The sequence below is a fragment of the Kwoniella mangroviensis genome, chromosome 2 (assembly GCF_000507465.2).
Source record: "Kwoniella mangroviensis CBS 8507 chromosome 2, whole genome shotgun sequence".
NCBI lineage: Eukaryota > Fungi > Basidiomycota > Tremellomycetes > Tremellales > Cryptococcaceae > Kwoniella > Kwoniella mangrovensis.
This window is the reverse complement of record NC_088828.1, coordinates 746088-767936: the sequence shown is the minus strand read 5'-3', so window position 1 is coordinate 767936 and position 21849 is coordinate 746088. Positions and strand designations below refer to the sequence as shown.

Genomic DNA, 21849 nt, shown 5'->3' with positions numbered 1-21849 from the left:
TTAGCGGCTTTTGATTTGAGCGTAAATGTGGGGGAAGTGACACCAAGTTGCCGATGCGGCATCTTAGCCCTTTCCCTTTTGAGTGATCTGCTCACATGCCGTAATTCAGCTAAAAATAGATCGAGACACAAATCGACGGGTACAGAAACAGAGACGCTTTTTCTTTCGATACACACGAAAGGTACAGACTAGTGATACTTTAGGTCATTACACACGAGAGGATTAACTTGATCGCATGACTTTGTCGCTTACTTATCTGCGGGGTAGTGAGTCAAGCCAATCAGATTCTGAATGATATGTTTGTTCCTTTTCAAGGGATTGAGAGACGTTAGTGCTATTTTGGAGTTGAGTATGGGGCAGAACAAGGGGCCGCCTTTTTTTCGATAGCCGATGAACAAGAGAGATCGTGCAATGACCGAGTAAACACAGTACGGTTGATGTCCATGAGAGAAAAAAAAACTTATATAAACTGCGTTTTTACCCCATCAATTCCTCCCCCGACTATTCCTACTCTTTCTCTTTCCTTATCATCTTCGATCGGTACCAATCATCATTCATTGGTGAAAAGAATACTGTGATCCCTCGACATACCATACCAGCATCAAGATGTCACACGTAGAGAGTGGTAAATTGTACGACCACAACTCGGAGGAATATGCTCCTCAGGTCCATCGTCATTCCGCCTCCGTGAAGGATCAGCTGGCCACATGGCACGCTAATCGAGGAGATAAATCGTTCGTTAGAGCGATGATCCCTTCGATCAGGGGTACCTTTCCTGGTGAAGAACCTACTACCAAGAATCCTATCAAGCTTGTTAGGATGGTTTCACCCTTCGCGTGGCTCATGTTCTTCTCCGTAAGTCAACCGCCGTGCATTCGATAGGATCGTGTTAATCTTTCTGATATACGCTATATCTAGGGATGGTTCTGCTGGACTATGTGAGTCGTTCGCTGTCTCGACATCGTATGAGATATGCTAATCTATGTGTGTAGGGATGGATTTGATTTCTTCGCTGTATCACTCACTCTCGATTCACTCGCTGAACAATTCGAAGTCAAGCCAGCAAAAATCACTACAGCTATCACTCTGACTCTTCTATTCCGTTCACTTGGAGCAGTCATCTTTGGTATCTTGTCCGATCGATACGGACGAAAATGGCCCTTGGTGGTGGTGATGATCCTCATCATGGCTTTTGAGTTGGGATCGGGATTCTGTAACACCTATAAGCAATTCTTGGCTGTTCGAGTGAGTTTTGGATTTCATAGAGTCTCCACATGACTCCGTCACTGACGTGCACTTTACCCATTTTTCAGTCATTATTTGGGATAGTGATGGGAGGTTGGTATTTATTCCTTCTCTATGCATTGATAAGGGTGCTGAGTGCGTTGAACGACAGGTGTTTGGGGTGCTGCTGCCGCAACGTGAGTCAAAGGACCTGAGAGATGGATTTCAACAAGTACCACATCATTGACAAGGCTATCTTTTTGGACAGCGCACTCGAAAACGTTCCTGCCGATGCGAGAGGTCTGCTATCCGGTATGCTCCAACAAGTGAGTTGTCGATTGAGCAGTGTGAGCCAAAGATCTCATACCAATGCTTGTCATAGGGATACGCCGTCGGATATCTCCTCGCTGCTGTAATCAACCTTACCATCGTCCAATACAGTCAATACCACTGGCGATCCTTGTACTTCTTCGGTGCCGGTTTCTCTTTACTTGCTGCTATCATCAGGGCATTGCTCCCGGAATCAAGGCAATTCATTATTGCTAGAGAAGAAGCCAAAGCTAGCGGTCTTACCGCCAAGGAGACGACCAAGAACTTCCTCAGAGAGTTGGGTAATATGTTCCGGACCAATTGTGAGCATTATCAACAACTATCATAATTGAATCAAGCTTATTCGTGTGTAGGGCTGCGATGGATCTGGGCTGTATGCCTTATGACTTTCTTCAATTTCTTCTCGTGAGTCACCTACACGCTTACAGACGCTCTGAGAAGTACTCATTGTGTTTGCTACATACCCTGTAGACATGGAAGTCAAGATTTATATCCCACTTACCTCAAGACTACCAAGCATCTCTCCGCCAAACTCGCCTCAAAGGCTACTATCATTGCTAAGTAGGTCCTATCCGGCAGCATCGAACTGTGAGCTCTGCTGATTCGCCTTCGCTGCAGTTGTGGTGCCGTAGCAGGCGGAACAATCGCTGGATACGCCAGTCAATATACTGGAAGAAGATTTGCTATCCTCGTTTGTGCTTGTTGGACTGCCGGTAAGTAGCATCTCTGCTTGTACAAGATCATCTCGGGTGTTCTCGTTGAGCTCAATTGTGTAATTTTCGATAGCTTTCTTGCCATTATGGATTTTGCCCAAGTCCTTCGGTGGTCTTGCTGCTGGTGGATTCTTTGTACAAGCTGGTGTACAGTGAGTTTCTTTTCTTCTCCTCTTGGTTTTCCACCTCAAGAGTGCCTCGGAGCTTACGATCGTAAACTTTGTCTTGTAGAGGTGCTTGGGGTGTTGTTCCCATCTACTTGGGAGAAGTCAGTCCTCCCGCTTTCCGAGCTTTGTTTGCTGGTCTCTCTTACCAACTCGGTAACATGGCAAGGTATGTGATCTCCTGCTACTGCCACCTGAGGCAGAACGCGACGTTTACATTCATGATACTCTTTCAGTTCCGGAGCAGCTCAAATTGAAGCCGACGCAGGAGCCTCCCTCAAACTCGCTGGAACCAATATTCCCGATTACGCAGCTATCACCGGTATCCTTCTCGGAGCAGTCATCGCATGGGGTATCATCTGTGTCATCTGTGGTCCCGAAGCTGACGGATCTCACTTCGAGCAAGCTAAAGTTGCCTATCAACGAGGTGGTGGTGAAGCTGATCCAACCGAGATGTTCGACCATGATAAACCTGAAGAACATCATATCGAAAAGGCTCAGGCTGTTGAACATCAGGAGCTCAGATAAATGATGGAAAGAACATGGTTTGCCGATATCATTCAAGTCTACAAGTAATTCTAGTCGAGGGGGGTTATTGGGTGGAGTACGAATATAGTCGTCAGTAGTCGGGGTACGTGGTTGAAAGAAAGAAGAGGTATTCAAAGACTGGGTTGAAGGATCCGTCAAGTTGATCATCTAAGGGTAAACGCATCTTTGGAGTATGTAGTTCAGTGCATATGTACGTATGGTATTATCACTTTCGATCATTCTTGAAACGCACAATCTGCTCGTGATGGACAAGAACCCTGTTGAGACGCAGGGCGGTTGAAGGAGTGCCAACAGGGATAGAGCAAGGATAGGCAAGAGGTAGAGTGAAGAGAGTTCTCACAGCTCAGAAGAATCGCATCACACGTATATCTGAGAATCAGACAAGAATAACCAAAACACGTTGGACTCTGGACTTCTAGTCTATCCAGCAGCACCCCAGATGCCTATTGTCAAACATGCTCAGCATCCTGATCAATTCATAGAAGGTAAACAAATCCAACCCACCAATCATAACCCAAACGTTGACTCGAAGTTGGGTGAAAAAAATGTCAGTGAAGAAAGGATTAGGTAATGAATGATGTGGAATGGGAAACTCAATTGGTCAGCTTAACGATTCCGCCACGAAGGATCTCGTGTGATGTCCGACCCCATTTTGGTCCACTTTCCTTATCGGATGGGGACTTTTGATTTGGGACAACGAACATGACTGCAGTAATTAGTGAGCATCCGTCTTGGACGCAAATATGATATCCGGGGAATGTCATCTGGGTCCGAGATGGACAATGCCATCTCCTCTGTCTGGAGTCCTCTATTTCCCTTGAGTTTTCTGTCGAAAAAAACTCCTCAAATCGACTAGAGGCCTTTGATATGTAACATGTCACCCGCAACATAGACAGAGTCTCCTGCCGATTGCGGGCGTGCTGGCCTCTCTCATGCAGTGGGATCCTGCTACCTCTTGAGTACCCGTATATTTCTCGTTTTCTGGTTTGGGTGTGGTTGCCGATTGATCACGTGATGTGCCCAGCCACTCTTCTCAATCCACGCGACGCGAATAAATCAGTACGAGTATGAGTACTGTTCTGATAAAATGAGAAAACATGAACATGTATCAACGCGTCTCTATATATCAGCTCTTGTCCATCCTTGAATTCTTCTGATCATACTTGCCCGTTTCGAACGATATCAAATCAGCGTACCTTTCCATCAATCCGAGCCCAATCTATCATGACCAACCCCACTGCTGAAGTCAATGGCAACGGGAAACAGAGGAGCGATCCTCAACACGGTGAGTTCCCAATCAGGATCATGCGCAGACCCTAGTCTTGCTCATCGTTATTCATCCTCCTGTTTCTTTCTCAGAGGAATATCAATACCTCGATCTGATATCTCGAATCATCTCCACCGGTCAATCCCGTCCCGATCGAACCGGTACAGGAACCCTCGCCTTATTCGCTCCTCCTTCACTCCGATTCTCCCTCGCCAACAACACTTTACCATTACTCACCACCAAGCGAGTCTTCCTTCGAGGTGTCATCGCGGAATTACTATGGTTCGTCAGTGGATGTACCGATGCTAATGTCCTCAGCTCACAAGGGGTGAACATATGGGAAGGTAATGGTTCCAAAGAATTTTTAGAGAAAGTAGGTTTGGGTCATAGAGAACAAGGTGATCTTGGACCTGTATATGGATTCCAATGGAGACATTTCGGTGCGGAATACACTGATGCTAAAGCCAACTATGAGGGTAAGGGAGTGGATCAGTTGCAAGAGGTTATTTGGAAGATAAAGAATAATCCGACGGATAGGAGGATAGTGTTGAGCGCTTGGAATCCGAAAGGTAAGTGTCAAATCAATGGACTATAACATCGAAATGGGAGATCGCCAAATTTACATAAATGAACGATCATTGCAATCCGAATGCTAATTCCGCTCTCCTCTTTAGACCTACCCCTAATGGCTCTACCCCCGTGCCACATGTTCTGCCAATTCTTCGTCGCCCTCCCCGATCCCTCTATCCCAGACGACAAACCTAAATTATCTTGTCTGATGTATCAACGATCATGTGATTTGGGTCTGGGAATTCCATTTAACATTGCTTCCTACGCTCTTCTCACATATATGATAGCGTATATCACCGATACCATCCCTCACGAATTCATCTTACAGATGGGTGATGCGCACATATACAAAGATCATGTTGATCCGCTCAAAATTCAATTGGAGAGAGATCCAAGGGAATTCCCTAAATTGAACTTCAAGAGATCGAGAGAGGAAATTGGGGATGTAGATGGTTTTAAAGTTGATGATTTCGAGGTGGTGGGATATAAACCTCATGGAAAGATTGAGATGAAAATGTCTGTGAGTATTGTTTGAATTATTTTTGGTAATAGGATTACTGCTGATCGACGAGATTTCTGCGATATGTAGGCTTGATTGTGGATGTCACTCATCTGCACTTTCTGGTTTGGATACCTTTTATTTATGGGAGACGTTCGATACATACTCATTGTACATTATTTGTTCTATCTTCAACCTAGAACCCACCTTATGCATTTTGATGTCTCTACACTTGAAACGCGAATGGATATGACATACAAGAGTACAACATATAGGATTACTTGTCACAATGACACTCTGGAATCTTGGGTTTATCTCCTCGACGATGGTCCAGGAGGGGGTAAGATTGAATTCCTCTCAGAGGAATATGATTTCATCCTATATGTGATCAATATACACATCAGCTCTGGTGGTACTTGCCAATTCAGTATAACAGACTTACAATTGCCTTATCGTGGAGACAATATCAGCTATGATCACATCCGTCAGCTAATGACTACGGGTTTTGGTATAATTATATGTTCACTCACTCGCCTGCCTCTGATTCTCAGCTTCAAACTCGTACCTTTTCTGGGCACCTTCCCTCCAAACGTTGATCTTGAACCCACCTGCTCGTCCGGTGAGCTTACACGATGCGACGAGCGTAATGTGGAAGGAAGTCGTTTTCATCGAGTCGAAAAAGGCCCTTGATTCAGATGGCATGATCTATGAGGGGGGAAATTGATCAGTGCCCATTTTGGATACTTACTTCATTATGCAAAGTATGTTTTAAGGAAAGGGAACGGTTCGATGACTCACGTGTATATAATCGCCATCAATCGCCAAGACTCTCTCATGTCGTCCGATAGCAATTTTCCTCTGCACCGTGTATTTCTGAATGACCGAGTTTCCATCAGCTTCAGAAATCTCGACGGGTGCTCAACAGCTTGGAATGGCGGGATGAGGAGAATACTCACCTTATATGTTTGAGAGAAATCTGCGAGACCAGGTCCGAATCGCTGTATTGGAGCAGGTTCCGATTGTCTCTTGAATATAGATGCTATTTCAGGAACATAGATCAGTCCCTATCCATTCAGTTTTTTCCCTGTTTTGTCACCAAGACCACTTACCACTCGGATCGCCGCCTCGTCTGTCATCAATCCTCAGACCATGCTCCGTTGCCCACTGCCTCTTCACCAGAGCCAGATCCGTCCTGCCCTCCAGACTGGCAACAGTCCTATCGAGCGGTATAGCCAGAGTCAAGTCCGCAAGACATAATACCCAGTCTGTAGCTGGCATTTGTAATCTCTTCTTCCTGCACAAGACTTCGGTCAGATCGGCAATATACATATCGGATGGACTAGATCGAAAATTGATCATGATCAGCTTATCTGAATCAGAGAAGAGAAGACACAGACTTACACGTTGATAGTAGTGGTAAAATGTACATCCGCACTGGCCGTGACCTTAATTTTCAACCTTAAAATCTCGCTACTTGTAGAACTCAAGCCTACACTACCTTTCATAGCGGTTGCTGTCGTACTCAGACCAGGTCCAGCTATCGAGCCTAGTGGAGTCTGCTCGTTTGAAGAGAATGAGGATGACGAGCTTGCAGCTTGCATGGTGGAGGGAACAGTCAAAGTAGCTCCTCGAGAAGGTGGCTGAGTGGGTGGTCTAGATGGTCGTGGAGTAGGTGCAGCTAAGATACGTGAAGGTCTTCTCTGGATATTAGGTGCTTTAGCAGCATTTTGGCGAACTGCAAGTACAGCAATGATCAGCAGGTAGCACATGATATCCCAATGGAAGATAGACATTCGGACACCCACTCTGTTCTTCGGTTGCTTCGACAATAGCGAATTGACCGTAGGAGAATTTGGATATCTGACTTTCTCGATCAAGTGCTGTATTGTAAATAGTATGTAAATAGTGATATCATCAGCTTAAATTCATCCCTGTTCCAACACATCATAGACACAGCTCGCTTTGTATGACGATACTCACGAGGGAAATCTTCATCCACTTCACCATCATCTTCTACGATCCTCAATCCCCAACCTACTGCACTCCACTTGACTTCGTTCTCCTCTTCGCTCAACAAAGGCAATCTACCATCTTCCCAGTACTTGTACAGTCCGAAACCTGTCACTTCCTCCACCGTAGCGTCTTTTCGGACTTTGGCAATAATAGGATTTGTTGGCTTTTTGGAATGTGGGAAATACATTTCTAGCGATAAAGAGGGTGAACCCGGTGGCGCAGCTACTGTAGCGTACAACGAAGTGAATGGATTGGGCGGCGGACCTTCGTCTATGAACGGAGGAGGGGATGAGGTCGATGAGGTCGATACGAGATGTGGAACGTATTTGTTCAAAGCAGCTGTCAATGCGGAAGATTGAACCGATGGTGACGCAGAGAATGTTGCGGTTCGACGGTGCTGTTGCAAAGGTATAGGGGTGAAATCTAATTGTTCACTATTGACCGTGTCTACCGATACTCTTCTTGAATCTGTTGGTAATGCACTAGCATCACGCTGTGCTTGGGCTTGAGTACGTCCTATACCCTCAGCTTCCGCAGCTTCATCTTCGTCCACATCACTTCCTTCGTCCACTAGTGCTCCTACCATTCTATCCAATCCACCAGTGGTTATACCAGTGACTGCTAATTGCGAAGCCCCATTTTGACCCATAGAACTTTGGTCTACCTCCATTTCCATACCTGCGGCTCCAGGTGTGATATGTCCTGGATCTTCATTGGACGCTTCGCTCGTACTTAAAGCTTGTTCCAATACACCAACGTTTTGAGTTACCCCTAAACCCCTTCCAGAGGTTAACATGCTTGTTCCGTTCAATATAGAGTTCGATCCTGCTCCTCCGGGGGGTATACCCAGTAGACCTGGAGCAGGAGCTGAATCCGCTCGAGGTCGTCCGGAAGGTGAGAAAAATCCATTATCCATCGTGGGAAGTCTCATATTGGTTGTTGGAGTTCTATCTTGTCCTTGAGAAGGTGACAGAGGCATATCCGTTACTAGTGAAGTCGAATTTGCCCTATGATTACTTCTGCCTTGGCCTGTACCGCGTTTGTTCTCATTACGACCTGATACCCTCATCCCTGCTCCTCCTGATTTACCTGCCATTATAGTTTGAGTATAGTTCAACCCTCCTCCTCCTCCTCCTCCAGCGTTATCTCTGATGTTGCGTCTGGGATAGCCATTCTCAGAAGAAAGGTAAGATGGTTCAGGTGGTGGTGAATCTAATGCTCGTTTGATTTCTGGCCATCTATCGATGTCGGATAATCCAGATGCGTTGATATATGGGTTCAGGGCGAAGGAAGGATCCAAAGAGATTATACGCGGTGTAAGTGGATCATCGGTGATTCTTAGTGAAGATAGACGAACAGCTTGTAAGATGTAGCTATGAACGCAAGTGTGATTCAGCGATACAAGCAGTCGGAAAGACCATATGGGCCAGACTCACTCGACATCTGATATCATCGCCATCTTGAAACGGGTCTATAAACGATCATCGCTCGATCCCGCCGAGAAATGCAGCACGTCGACCGTGATCTCTTGAAAGACTCTTGCAGGAGTCGATGTCAGAGATTTGCAATGTTGCCTGTATGTCGTCCAGCACCCTTGTCGGTTGTGTGTTGGTGGTGTTAGACTGTTATTTGTACTTTGCAGATGTACTCGTACTGAGCGTCTCTCTGTGTGTGTTTCATAACATGTTTAAAGGGGGGGGTCCCCACAGTGGACATGCTGGGATAAACTGTATCAAATTGGAAAGATATTCAGGTGGTTTATTTACATTTTGAGCTCACGTGGCTGGCGATTACATAAGCCTCACCTCGAAGATCATTTTTCAAAGATTTCATGTCCACCACCATCGTTCAAGGTAAACTTCAGCACAATTGATCATTCTGAACATCGTTGTTTACCTATAACACCTCCCGATCTGATCTGCCAGCAGTCATGTCTGGCACACTCATATCGTCCCTTGTGTGGGTACCCAGAGGAAAATCATCCGCCGAGCCAAAAAGGTATAATCTAGATGATACCGAATTAGAACGAGTCGGTAAATTGGGTGGACCAGGGGTGCTGGAACAGCTAAGAGAGGAGATGGAAGGTATGGACGTAGGTGAAGGCGAAGACTGGGAAGAGTAAGTTTGACGCCTTTCTCCTCCTTCAATTGCAGCTATATCACAAATTTATCTAATATGTATAGTGTCGACGAGGATGACGGAGAAGGTAGTGGGTCCGACGAAGATAACGAAGATGCCGAAGTAGCTGAAGACGATGTGAATATGGACACGGAACCTCAGGAACCACCCAAATCATCTGATCCGAATGATCTGTCTGCATTCAAAATGGATGAATACGATAACGAGGAGTCCAAGGGAGTCGGTGAGTTGCCGAGAACTGGATGACATAAAATTCAGTCAGCTGACGGGTTTGTCAAATTGTAGCTATGGGCGCCTTTGCCAATGTGAAAGGTTTATCATTCTATCGAGATAACAACGAAGATCCTTATATCACCCTCAGAGAAGTGAGTGCTACTTCTTGACCCATAGTCAAACGCATACTGATCCTGTGCGTTCAATCTAAGGATGACGAAGAAATCGAACGAGAAGAACTTTCCCTGCTACCCACCGACAACATCATCATCACCGCTCGAACCACATCCGATCTCTCATCACTCGATTTCCACGTTTATGCCGATTCCGATGAAAACCTATACGCCCATCATGACTTGATGTTACCCACTTTCCCCTTATGTGTTGAATGGTTGGATTTCCCTCCCGGTGGATCATCCTCATCATCATCTGGTTCGAAGGGAAGTTACGTTGCTGTAGGATCGTTTGACCCATCGATTGAAATTTGGGATGCAGATTTGGTTGATGGTTTATATCCTGAAGCTATACTTGGTCCATCTCCCTCAAGTGAAAAACCAGAAGCTAAACCCCTCGGAACCGGAAAGAAAAAGAGGAAACAGATGGTTCAACCTGCCGCGAACGATCAATACCATACTCAACCTGTGTTATCATTATCTTGGACACCCAATCACAGGAATTTGCTCTTATCTGGTTCAGCAGATGGTACGATTAAATTATGGGATCTGACGAGGGAATCACCCATGCCAGCTTTGAAATCATGGAATAACATCCATAAAGGTGAGAAAGTACAGGGTGTAGAATGGAACAAGTCGACCTCGAATGGATTGGATAAAGCTGTACTTAGTGCTGGTTGGGATAGGATAGTGAAAGTTTGGGATAGTAGAGCGCCTGAAGATGCTATAGGTACTCAGGTTGGAAGTGATGTGGAGTGCATAAGATGGGATCCTTGGGAACCTACTTCGTTCTTTGTGAGTGAAACCTCGCTCTTTAACATCAATCTCCCGATATACCTCGTCATGCCGCTATGGATTAATTCTGAAGCTGACTCGAAATGTTGATGCTTCTAGGTCTCCCTTGAGAACGGTCTCATCCTAGCATACGATTCCCGAACACTCTCATCCTCCAAAGGATCTAACAACCTATCAACCGCTCAACCTAAATATACTCTTTCCGCACACGACGGTGCAGCTTCAGCATTAGATATCAACCCTCATATCAGAGGTTGTATCGCTACGGGAGGTATGGACAAGGTCGTGAAAATTTGGAATATTCTAGATGAAGAGAGTGAAGGTGTTCAAGGTAGAAAGAGGGAGATCAGTTTGGCTACATCCAGAGATTTGGGATTGGGTAAAATATTCACTGCTAGATGGTCACCTGATCCGGAGACTCCCCTGACTCTCGCGGCAGCAGGATCAAAAGCTACATTACAAGTATGGGATGTAGCTTCCAACCCTGGTGCCCGAAAGGCCTTTGGAGATAGGTTGAAGAAACATGGTAGAGAATTGGGTGAAGTTAAGAAAGGTGGTGGAGTCGTGGTGGTTGAAGGTGGTGAGGATGAAGATACAGATGAAGAATAGATGTTTGTCGAGGATCTAGAGGAAATGGTGGTTTTCTGTCAGGCTTGGTTTTACGTTTATATCCTGCATATCATATGGTATAATTTGACTTATTTTGAAAAAGGCTAAAATTATGGTTGAACTGGTTATATACCTACGTCAACGTTTGTGAGTTTGACTGAGTGATCCAGGTGATACCTAAGCGAGAACCTCAGAGTACCATAGTACAATGGAAAAGAAGTCAAAGGCTATTCAGCGCAAGAAGCAGACCACGATACTGTAAAGGTAGGAAGAGTATCCCTAACATGTATGGGAGGATGAAAGGATCAAAGAAGCAAAGACATGTTCAAGCCTAGCCTTCGAATCCATGCTACGCGTGTGCTCTCTTCATTTGGTGTGAACAATATATTCATATTCATATAAAAATCATAAATATCAACAAGGAAAAGAACATGAAAACATAAATCCAAGCAATCATAACTATAAACTGTACTGATAAGGAATTGCTAAAAAAACTGCTTGATAATTGATAAAAATGTGTTTTTGATTTCGTTTGATTTGATTTGGTTTTTTTATATACAAATTGATTGATCCGAGCAAGCATAATAATCCGTTGTTATCTTAATTTACAAGAGCACATTGAGCAGAGCAGAAGATAGAAAAAGACAGAACGTAACCCGGAAAAGGATTCCCTGTGTAATGTTAAGGAAAGGGACGACTTAAACTGGTATCGTAATGTCAAACATATGAAAGTGATGTATCTTGAAGTGCAGTAAAGATTTCGTTAGATATACTGTTCACTCGTCCCATCAGCCAAACCAGCTAGTCTAGCCCTTTCCTTCTCTTTCATCCTCTTCAATCTTCCTTCTTCCCTCTCCCAAATCTTATTCACCTCCTCTTCCGCTATCCCCTTATTCTGCACTTTTGTAGATCCTGATACAGATCCAAGACCTAAACCATCCTTTAATTCTTCTTCTTTAACGCACAATTCAATCTTCCCACCTCCTCCCGAGGAAGAAGAACATTTAGATCTCGTCGAACTTCCACTTCCTCCACTTGAAGATCTACTCAAACCGATCGATCCTAATCCCGAGCCACCTCCTACTATACTGACCAGACCTAACGTTTCAAGGTTGGACAGTAAATCTCGATAATCCGATTCGGGCGATGGTGGGAAAGGTGAATGATCATGTGATAATAAGTGACAATACGTAGTATACAGGTTCTGTACAGTCAATTCACCATTCAGGTTGGAAGAAGATTTCGATGGTGTAAGCGGAGGTGTGATCTGTCCATTACTCGTAGAGATCGATGGACATCCATTCAATCCGTATTTCACCCTAGTCAAATAGACCAAAAGGGATACCAAGACCATTTTACCTTGGATCTGTACCGATCTGATTTTCTTACTTGTCGCACTACCGGTGCTGGAAGATGTCGATCCAGCGGCAGATTTCAGTTGTTGAGTATAAGAAGTTAGAGCTTTAAGTATATGCGTGACGGCGATTTTGGTCATTGGAATTTCTTTTTTCTCTCCACCATCCGCTAGGGCCTGGTTGGATTTCTTTTTCAACCATTCGTTCTCGGCTAGAGTGATTGCTGAGCAGAGTACACCAAGACACATTCTCAGATCACCATTTTGAGCTTCGACCTTCTTAGTCAGGAGAGTGATGGCGGTAGGATCGATCTTGATGGCCTGTCCGTCGTGAGACATGGTAGCAGTTGCAGCGGCAATTCGAGATGAGACGATAGGTGCCATTTCACCCGCATTATAAGCTTTGAAAGGGAGCACCAAGGGCTGGGCGCTATCAGGTAGAACAAGTCGAGCTCGAAGTGTCAAATCGAGTGTATTGGAGATAGAAATAAGTTTGACGGTTGGCGAGAGTAAAGGAAGAGAGAAAAGCTTAGTGAGTAAGTGGGAAGTGGCTGGAGGTGCGATAGAAGGTGGTGGTGGCATCAGTGAATCAACCTCATCGAGAATAATGAACCTAGAGATAGGCGAAAGGTGGTTAGTGGATAATCCCTTTCGATATGAAAGGAAGGGTTACATACACTTTAGAATCTGCCTGAGCGATAAAGTCCTTTACATCTTTTTCGGTTTTTCCACAAATTAACTCTTCACCCAACCTCCTCCAGATATCAGTGACTTTCAAACCCATACATCCCAATTCAACGACCTTCCAACCTTCTTCGGCCAACTCCCTTCCTAGAGCAGTGACCAGAGCGGTTTTACCTGTACCTGGTGGACCGGAGATGTACATGCCCACATCAACATCGTTCCTGTTGGTCAGATACGATCTCAACACCTTTTTCTCTTCTTCTCGACCGATGATGACCTGATCGGTAGATGTGGATTCAGAGGTGGCAGACGATAGTCGCAGATGAGCTTTGAGTTGTTTATATGGGTTCAACTTTATTGCTTTGTCTTCTGACATATCGACATCCTCGTCGGTTTCGGTTTTATCACTATACATACGCATGAGGTTGACGCGTTCAGTGGTCGACTTGATCTCCACGTCACGTAGGGAAGGGGAAGAAGGTGGTGGAGTAGGAGGAAGTACGGTCGATCGAGTGACTGGTCTAGCCTTGGTAGGTGTCTTATCGACATCGAACTCGTCCTCGTCCTTGATGAGATCGAGAGGATCGGCCGAAGTGACCGAATCGAGTGAGGGGGTGATGGACGATGCTTGGGAAGGAGCGGGAGAAGGGAGACGCGCAGACCACGATGCAATGGATGAAGCAGAAGATGAAGGAGCGAGTGAAGAGTGTCGACCTGTACGGAAGTATTACTGTTAGCGAAAGAGAAGCAGAGGAATAACGAAATGTGGTACTCACCACTAGTCTCACTCCTCACACTGACAACACTGCCACTTCTTCCCCTCGATCTAGCTGAACCGGACATACTAGCTCTACTTGATACTCTAGGTCTTTTCCTCTGAGAACCACCTTCCTGTCCGCCAGAGCCAGAAGACGAATTCTCATTATTGTCCTTCTTAGGTGGTATGTTCTCTTTCCCTTTTCCAAACCTCTTTGAAGGTCCACCACCACCCAGACCATCTTCGGGATCACCTTTTCCTGCTGGCCCACTACCGCCACTTCCTCCTTCGATTGCCTTGAGTTGACTGGGCGAAGTGATAGACGGGGTAGATTGAGTACGCGTTAACATCCCGACCCTACTTGACCCTGAGCCAGAAGGGATAGCAAACGAGGTAGAAGAAGAGGAAGAGGAAGATGATGAAATTGAGGTGAGACCGGATCTCCTAGTTGACATGTTGAACAGGGAGTTCGACCTGCCCAAACCGTTATTACGGGGTGGTGGTGGTTGGGTTGCTGATGATCGGGTCAATGGTGGTCGAGATGAGGTGGTGGTGGTGTCATTATTGGTACCGGTGGTGGCTTGCCTTCTCGTATGAATTGAGGAAGATGAATTACGTGTTATAGGTGGTGTAGGAGTAGCAGTGGGAGTTGGAGTTGGCGTAGGGGTATCTTCTACTTCTTGTGATGGAGGGGGAGTAATGGGTGTATCAATATCATCTTGACGGGATCGTTTGGTACCTCCTGCCATATTGGGTGATAGATAGAGAGGGATTAAGGGTAAAAGAGACAAGTAGATTGAGACAAGGTGAAAATCCGTTTTACAAAGATAGCAGATAGCAACAGGAACGAACGATGAGAATTAAGCGGTCATACAGAATACAGCGAGAGATGATCTATGGGAAGGAGTGAGTAAAATGAAGCAATAGTACGTAGCAAGATTAAATGACGACGCGAATTCTGAGAGAAGGGAGACAAGAAAGAGCGGGCAGAGCGTAAAAAAAAAGATTGTTTCGTTTTTTTTCCCCTGTAGTTGTGTGATTGTGCGTTTCTGTGTGTATAATTCTGAAGTGTGATTCTACAAATGACTGATGAACGATGAGTATGAAGAGGTTGATGCTATTGACCGTGCGATGCTGGTGATGTTGAAGGGAAAGTGATGTTGTACACTGACCAACCATGTAATGTTCTGTGTGGTCGCGTAAATGAGTGAAGTGATTGTGAACGAGGCTTGAAGGTGATTCCTAAGGGTAAGGGTAACCCACAAATCTAATGTTCATGTTCATCAGAATCCCACCTCCACCAATAATCCCATTTGAATTCTCAGGAACAGCTTTGTTATGGTACAAGAATTCGCGGAAATGTCAGTCGCGTCTTTGATGTGACCCTGAATTCATCATGTACTCATACTCATTGTCCCATTCGATTGATCATGGCCCATCCGTTGATCGATGCGATCTGCGGGTGGTATCATACATAGTCGACGTACTGGGATACCTTTGTATGTCGTGTAGATGTATGGCTGAGAACTACGCGCGATACAGAGACTTATCAGTATATACATGCCCATATGCTATGCTATACTTTTATGTATCTACGGCATAATTTCTAGCGCAGCGATCAATGTCCCACCCCTAGTTCTGGGCATCTTAGCTCTATTTAGTTTCAAACGATACAATCTTATATTCCCGTCATTCAATCATTCAACACGCCATCAGAACTTTACAACCTTCGGGTGACACCGAGTCCAGTTAACTTGATATCTCATTATTGCATCATCTTACCTTATCATCAAATCTCAGTCTGTAAAACGTGATGCAAATAATACCATGAGATCTCGGGAGTCAAGGATTGTTCGAAATGCAGCTTCAACGAGTATCGTCATTTGAAACGATAAGAAGATCCGTGTGGTATTGTATGCGCATTTGCGGAATATTGAGAATGAATTGGGAAAAACGGTACGATAGAGGTATGTATGTCAGTGAGAGTACGATATACGGCCTGGAACACCATCAGCGTATGCACGTAAAATTATCGTCAGACAAGATATCTATTCAGATATTCAGATTCACCCTAATGGCCGTTTGGAGAAATGAGTGAGTCTGCCAATTGTGCCAATCGGCTCAGTCGATGTGCTCGATCATTCGATAGCATCTTATCACTCTACATCGCAATAGGATCTGCTCATCGTCATTCACACATTATCATTATATTGCATTCCCAATTCCAATTCCAATCCCAACTCCAATTCCAATTCCAAGTTATATCAATCACAACAAGATTATACGGTGTATTATTATATATATTGATAACGGGAAATTATAGATTGTCGTATAGTTTAACTCCCTACTAATTGCATTTAGATAGCTCTTCCCACCATTGGCAATTCGCTGATCAAACCAAATTTCAACTTATCTTCATCTATCAACCATCTTCCTTCCACATATTTCGCTTTGATGAAATCTGTTATTCGACTACGATCAAGGCATCAGCATCAGCAAGGTACTTGAAATGCAGATCCTTTCAGATAAGGGAAAATGTCTCGGCAACTCACTCATCTCCTACTCTCCCACCTTCCCAAGTCCTCTCCCAGACTTCATTACCCCTTTCATTCCCCCACTGTCTAGCCAACGCAATCATCTCGGGTGTCCAAAGGTCTAGATCGACCGAACGAGGTTTGGATATATGTGTACCCAACGATCGGTGGATCCCACAACATCTTATACAGATGAACATCACCATGGGTGCATCGCGGAGGCCTATATTTAAATCAGCTTAGGACCGCAACAGAGCAGCAAAGGAGCCATACATCTGAGGATACATCGATGTATTGTAATGGGTATAGGAACGAAAATGATGGATGACTCACTAATAGTTGCCCATCTACTACTCTTCATTCCCTTCCCACAATCCGCACATTTCCTATTCCCATCCAAATCTGCAATCCTTCTCAACTCCTTCATATCTGATCCTCCTTCTTGAGCGGGGGGAGCATCTTGCGATTTGGATCTGTTCATGGGCTCCCCGCCAGACTCACTCGCGTGATATCCCGATCGTGAAGGATGCGTGGGTTTTCTAACAGCTTCAGATTTAACTCTTCTCTTCACACTACTCGGACTATCTTCCCTAGACGTAGAAGTGGAAGGTATATCTCCATAACCTAAGCCCAACCCGGCCATCTCCAACACACGCTTTTCAATCTCTCCATCAGCCCATGATCCTTTTTTACCATCTTGCGTTGGAGAAGGGGTATGGTTGTTCTTGGGTCTAGTAGAGATAGGTACGGGAGGGGGAGGCATAATGAATTTATCGATTTCAGGCGTAGACAGAGGTAAACTAGTCCAACTTCCAGCTTTACCAAAAACAGGTCGAGGTATGTCCAATTCACCTCCAAACGAATTCCTATGTCCTCCGTTATTCCCACTAACGACATTTGATAACTTCTCTCCAGACTGTTTGAGCATTTTCTTCAAGCTGGTCTTACGTGTTCTTTTCTCCATTGAAGAGTCGGGAGTACTGTGTTCGGTAGGTGTAGGAGGCATCGATCGTCTCCCGTTAGGAGGTATTGGGAATCCGAGACCGATAGCTCGGCTATTAAATCCTAATCCAAGCTTTCCTCTGGCGGGTAAAGCGTGATCATCCAGTGAACCTGAGACGGTACGTAGTTTCGATGCGTCGAATGTGCGAACGGAGGAAGTTCCGTTTATACATGATTCGATGGCGTTGCAAATCGCATAAAGCCATAGCTAAGTGGTGTGAAGTCAGCTCGATCGATGTCTGATCCTGCGTACACATGCAGCACCATTATGACCATGCACTCACCTTCATTTCGGTCTCAGAAGTAGCTTGGTACAAACGTTTGCCTTGAGACGGGGTCACTATTTCAAACACTGGCGAGAAATGTGATTATGAGCTTTGTGAACAGTTTTCGACACATGCTAACAAGCTCACCAAAACGTCTATCCGTTCCTCTACCTTCTCTGACACTCGCGAATTTCAGATCAATCACCGCATGAGCACCTTCAGGAACACCCGTCTTGTTATCGCGGTACTACCATGGCAAGATTCACAATCAGCTTGTCCGTTGTAAATCTTATGTTTATATATAGCTCACCTCGTATATCCTCGAATGATCCAATACCACCCAAAATTCTGCACTATCATCAGCTATCCAATCCATAACATCATCAAAGGGGAATGACACTCACTCTCCCATTTGCCCTTCGCACCACCAGCTTTATTCAGTCCCTCCCAACTACCCAATCCCCAAAGTACGCCTTCCTTCTTTCTTCCCGCCTCTTCCCTTCTCTCATCTTCATCCCCGCCAGCTCCCAATCCACCTACACCCCCAACACCAACAGAAGGTCGTGCACTATCTATACTATGTCTCACCATATCTTTATCAGAAGTCAACAATCTCAAATCAGGTGAGCTCTCAGTAGGGATGGGCGGTACAGGTACAGAGTATTGATTTGACGCGATGAAAGGCGAGACGTAATCTGTCCCAGTGGGCATCTGAACGCTATGTCTTGAAGGTAATCTAGGTCGGGGCGAAGTGTCTTTGGCAGGAGGTAAAGGTGGAGTTGGAGTAGACGAAGGGGCAGAATTGGACGAATGGGGAGGTCCAGGTATTTCAGGATGAGTATGTAATTTATCTGTTCCCGGGGTAGTGTCGTCCTCTGTAGTTTTCCTTCGAATAGGCGCAGGAGCACTGAGTTCCCCTCTTCCATATCTACCATCAAGACTTATTCTAGATAATCTCTCGCCAGTACCGGTACCCAATTGCGTAGACAGAGCGTTCGAGCTGGCAGAAGGCGTAAGGAAGTCCCTTAGTCTGCCTCCGACCCAACCATGAATCTTGTGCATCTTCTTTCCTTTCTTATGTTCGATACCGGCGGGTGAAACCGGTGTGATCGCGTTGAACTCGCTAAATCTAGATGAACTGTATTCGTCAGGTGAGGATACACCTAAATCATTTTGACGCTGTATCACTTCATCTTCTAGTAACTGAGTCTGATGATTCCTCTCTGCCCATGCTTTCAACAGTTCCGACCGGGTTCGGGCTAGCTGTGTAAGCGAGATTGACAGCGCTGATTTGAGATGATCGGAACCGGATGGTGGGGGAGAACGACGCGATAATAGCTGGGCGGGATTTCCGGTATCTATTGGTGCAGTTGAAGCTCTCTGTCGAGAAGGTGGTGTTCCTCCTCCTTCATCATCTATATCTTTCCGTCCTGGAGTTTCGCCCAGTAGACCGCCCACCCAGCCATATAAGCCCACTAGCAGATCCAGACACCCGATCGAGCTTGGCGGGACAGCATATAGCAGCGTGGAATGATGGTTATATCGGGCTAAATCCCATTGAGCATGTCTAACAGCCTGGGCCATATCGGATGGAGCAGCTGGATTATGTGATGAAGTAGATGCAGAGGAAGAAGCGGAGGTGTTGGCATTGAATTGGGTTTGGGATGATGGTCCAGCTAGAGTGGATCCCTGGGTATTCTGAGGTGATAGATAGACAGATGTCTGGTGGTAAAACTGTTTTGCAGTGTTCTTTGTATCACGAATAAGAAAAATTCAGCTTCTCGTTGGTATGGAGGTTGGAGAAAGATAGTGGTGCACTTACATCGAATCTAGTTTGTGCACCACCACCAGCCAATCCCTGTCTTTTCAGTTCCGCCTTTATAGCTTTCAGCCCATTCTCAACCCAAACTTCTCTATCTTCCCTCTCCCTCTTTCTCCGTTCTTTACTGACCTTCCTTATCCCTCCTTCAGGATCCCACACGCTTCCCTTCGCCTGAAGCCCATATCCATTCTCCAACCATCTGCCTAAATCACCCAGGGCAGCGAACAAATCGTCTTCCGCCCTTTCTAGCTGTTCCGCCAAGGCTGCTACGACCGATGCGGTATTCAACACCGATTTGGATAATCGCTTGAGAGTAGACGTTGAATGTTCTAAAGCGGAGAACGTCGAACGTAGGAGTAACGAATCTGGTAGAGGCTGTACTGGGACGAGTACGTTTGATGTACTTGAAGAGCTAGGTGAAGGTGAGTTGATGGTTGAGGGTGATGTTATTGATGGACCGGATATGGGTGAAGTCATTATCGGTTCATTAGGGAAAGTAGGTGTTATATATGAAGCTGAAGCTGAAGCTGGGGCTCTATATGAAGAGGAAGATGAGACTGATTCCCCTGTACCGAGGAACGATGACGCGGGTGTAGGAGGTGATGGAGGTGATCGTAGTCCAGCATCATCCGCTATCGACGAGAATGAGAGTGGTGATGGTTGTCTCGGTACCGGTAGGACAGGAGGGGAAGGGAACGGTACGTTGTTTGAAGGCATGATGATTTGCCAGATCGTTTGACTATGTGAGTGGGAAGGAGTGAATGCTCATCGGTGATTGTTGGTGCTACTGTTGATGACGATGATGATGTTGATGCTCGAGATGCTACAGATCACTTACCTTTCTGCTTTTTCTCTTTTTTCCACCTGAGTGAGACACACATCACACATACATACATACACAATCCCACTCGTCTCAGAACAACAAGAATCAGAACAATCGCACAGACCCACCACCAACCACTTCCGACGGAGCTGGACATGTGACTTTCGCCCTTATTCACGTGGTGACCACGAGTCATCTCTACTGTTGTTCAGATTTTTCAACAGATGACGCTGGTACATGCCACCAAAGTCTTTCTTTTTTCAACAACATTAATTGTCAGTTCTTCACTCATTGCATATAAGAAAAAGACTACATCAGACTGGAACCAGAACATCTGCAAGCTTACAAGCTTTGATATCCTCCATCCAAACTCCGTTCATCCATTTTTTTCCCCAAAAACAAAGCAAAAGAAAACCGTCAATATGGATTTCGACGCTGAGACAGCTGGTAACAATCCAGAAATCGAGATGCAATTCGCAGTCAAGACAGTCGAGCATTTAGAGGTGGGTCACACCGTCGGGAGATATGTGGTTATGATTATAGCATATCGGTACTGATGATAGCCTTTGGTATTTAGGCATATGAGAAATTGTTATGTGGTATCCCACCAAGTAAAATAAAATTCACCCCGTGAGTATTTCAGCATTCTTCGCAAGGGTATGAACCTTTGATCAATATATGGAGTCAAGGAAAAGAGAGACAGGGATTTACAATTATCCAAATCAGACATTAGTCAGATACTGACGATTACTCTCGATTGCTACAGAATCGATGACGAACTATATGGTAATCTCCTTGATGAATTTCCCGAACTTAAATTCGAAGATAATCTCAGAGTGTTAGACGAAGAAGCCATGAAGTCGCCGCAGGGTAAAGAGAGATGGAGGAAATTCATAATGCCTGTAAGCACATTTCGTACCGAACCAAAAAAGATGTATGGTAGAACCAAAACTAATGTATAATTTATCACTTGTTCTGATGGCCTGGACTCGGTAGTACGAGAAAAGAGTGACAGATTATAATTTCGGGACTTTGATCAGAAGAAGATCCGACGAATTGTATTCCGAGGAAAATTCAGTATTAGTCACAAGAGTTCAATTCTACGCTATTGAGGTGAGTCAGACCAACCCACTCCTTCCACATCAAGCTCATAAAAGCTAATTCTCATATACCTGTATAACAGATCGCAAGGAACAAAGCTGGATTGAACGATAAGATATATAACGAAGCTCAGGCAAAGAAGAACAAGGCGTAGCAAGTCCAATGAGGGAAGTGGTAATACCATGAACAAAGCATAATATATAATACATACCCCTTACTCCCAAGTCGGGATATAGACAAAGTCACAA

At 45.1% G+C, this 21849-nt stretch overlaps 7 protein-coding genes across 7 annotated transcripts; 4 read left to right on the top strand and 3 right to left on the bottom strand.

Annotated features, from left to right (window-relative positions):
- Positions 1-606: 606 nt before the first annotated feature.
- I203_107143 (uncharacterized protein) lies at positions 607-2959 on the top strand (the record flags this gene model as incomplete). Its single annotated transcript, XM_019145228.1, has 13 exons — positions 607-855; positions 919-938; positions 993-1245; positions 1314-1338; positions 1397-1421; positions 1493-1550; positions 1607-1856; positions 1908-1959; positions 2026-2115; positions 2173-2267; positions 2341-2419; positions 2499-2600; positions 2668-2959. The coding sequence occupies 13 exons, from the start codon at positions 607-609 to the stop codon at positions 2957-2959; spliced, it is 1590 nt and encodes a 529-aa protein (XP_019005047.1).
- A 1245-nt stretch (positions 2960-4204) lies between these two features.
- I203_107142 (thymidylate synthase) lies at positions 4205-5352 on the top strand (the record flags this gene model as incomplete). Its single annotated transcript, XM_019145227.1, has 3 exons — positions 4205-4265; positions 4340-4816; positions 4922-5352. 3 exons carry the CDS (start codon positions 4205-4207, stop codon positions 5350-5352), a joined length of 969 nt encoding a protein of 322 aa, XP_019005046.1.
- Positions 5353-5627: 275 nt separating this feature from the next.
- I203_107141 (uncharacterized protein) lies at positions 5628-8788 on the bottom strand (the record flags this gene model as incomplete). Its single annotated transcript, XM_019145226.2, has 10 exons — positions 5628-5694; positions 5759-5786; positions 5847-6021; positions 6115-6189; positions 6273-6355; positions 6426-6655; positions 6718-7051; positions 7122-7196; positions 7297-8702; positions 8766-8788. 10 exons carry the CDS (start codon positions 8786-8788, stop codon positions 5628-5630), a joined length of 2496 nt encoding a protein of 831 aa, XP_019005045.2.
- Positions 8789-9259: 471 nt separating this feature from the next.
- On the top strand, positions 9260-11258 carry I203_107140 (uncharacterized protein; the record flags this gene model as incomplete). The annotated part of the gene is made up of 5 exons (XM_019145225.1): positions 9260-9447; positions 9513-9691; positions 9754-9833; positions 9894-10649; positions 10749-11258. 5 exons carry the CDS (start codon positions 9260-9262, stop codon positions 11256-11258), a joined length of 1713 nt encoding a protein of 570 aa, XP_019005044.1.
- Positions 11259-12021: 763 nt separating this feature from the next.
- Positions 12022-14802, bottom strand: I203_107139 (uncharacterized protein; the record flags this gene model as incomplete). Its single annotated transcript, XM_019145224.1, has 3 exons — positions 12022-13225; positions 13290-14010; positions 14073-14802. 3 exons carry the CDS (start codon positions 14800-14802, stop codon positions 12022-12024), a joined length of 2655 nt encoding a protein of 884 aa, XP_019005043.1.
- Positions 14803-16410: 1608 nt separating this feature from the next.
- I203_107138 (uncharacterized protein) lies at positions 16411-20394 on the bottom strand (the record flags this gene model as incomplete). The annotated part of the gene is made up of 8 exons (XM_019145223.1): positions 16411-16525; positions 16606-16810; positions 16921-17797; positions 17874-17941; positions 18027-18102; positions 18166-18203; positions 18260-19604; positions 19678-20394. 8 exons carry the CDS (start codon positions 20392-20394, stop codon positions 16411-16413), a joined length of 3441 nt encoding a protein of 1146 aa, XP_019005042.1.
- Positions 20395-20922: 528 nt separating this feature from the next.
- I203_107137 (uncharacterized protein) lies at positions 20923-21755 on the top strand (the record flags this gene model as incomplete). The annotated part of the gene is made up of 5 exons (XM_019145222.1): positions 20923-21003; positions 21078-21130; positions 21267-21402; positions 21497-21613; positions 21684-21755. 5 exons carry the CDS (start codon positions 20923-20925, stop codon positions 21753-21755), a joined length of 459 nt encoding a protein of 152 aa, XP_019005041.1.
- Positions 21756-21849: the final 94 nt, after the last annotated feature.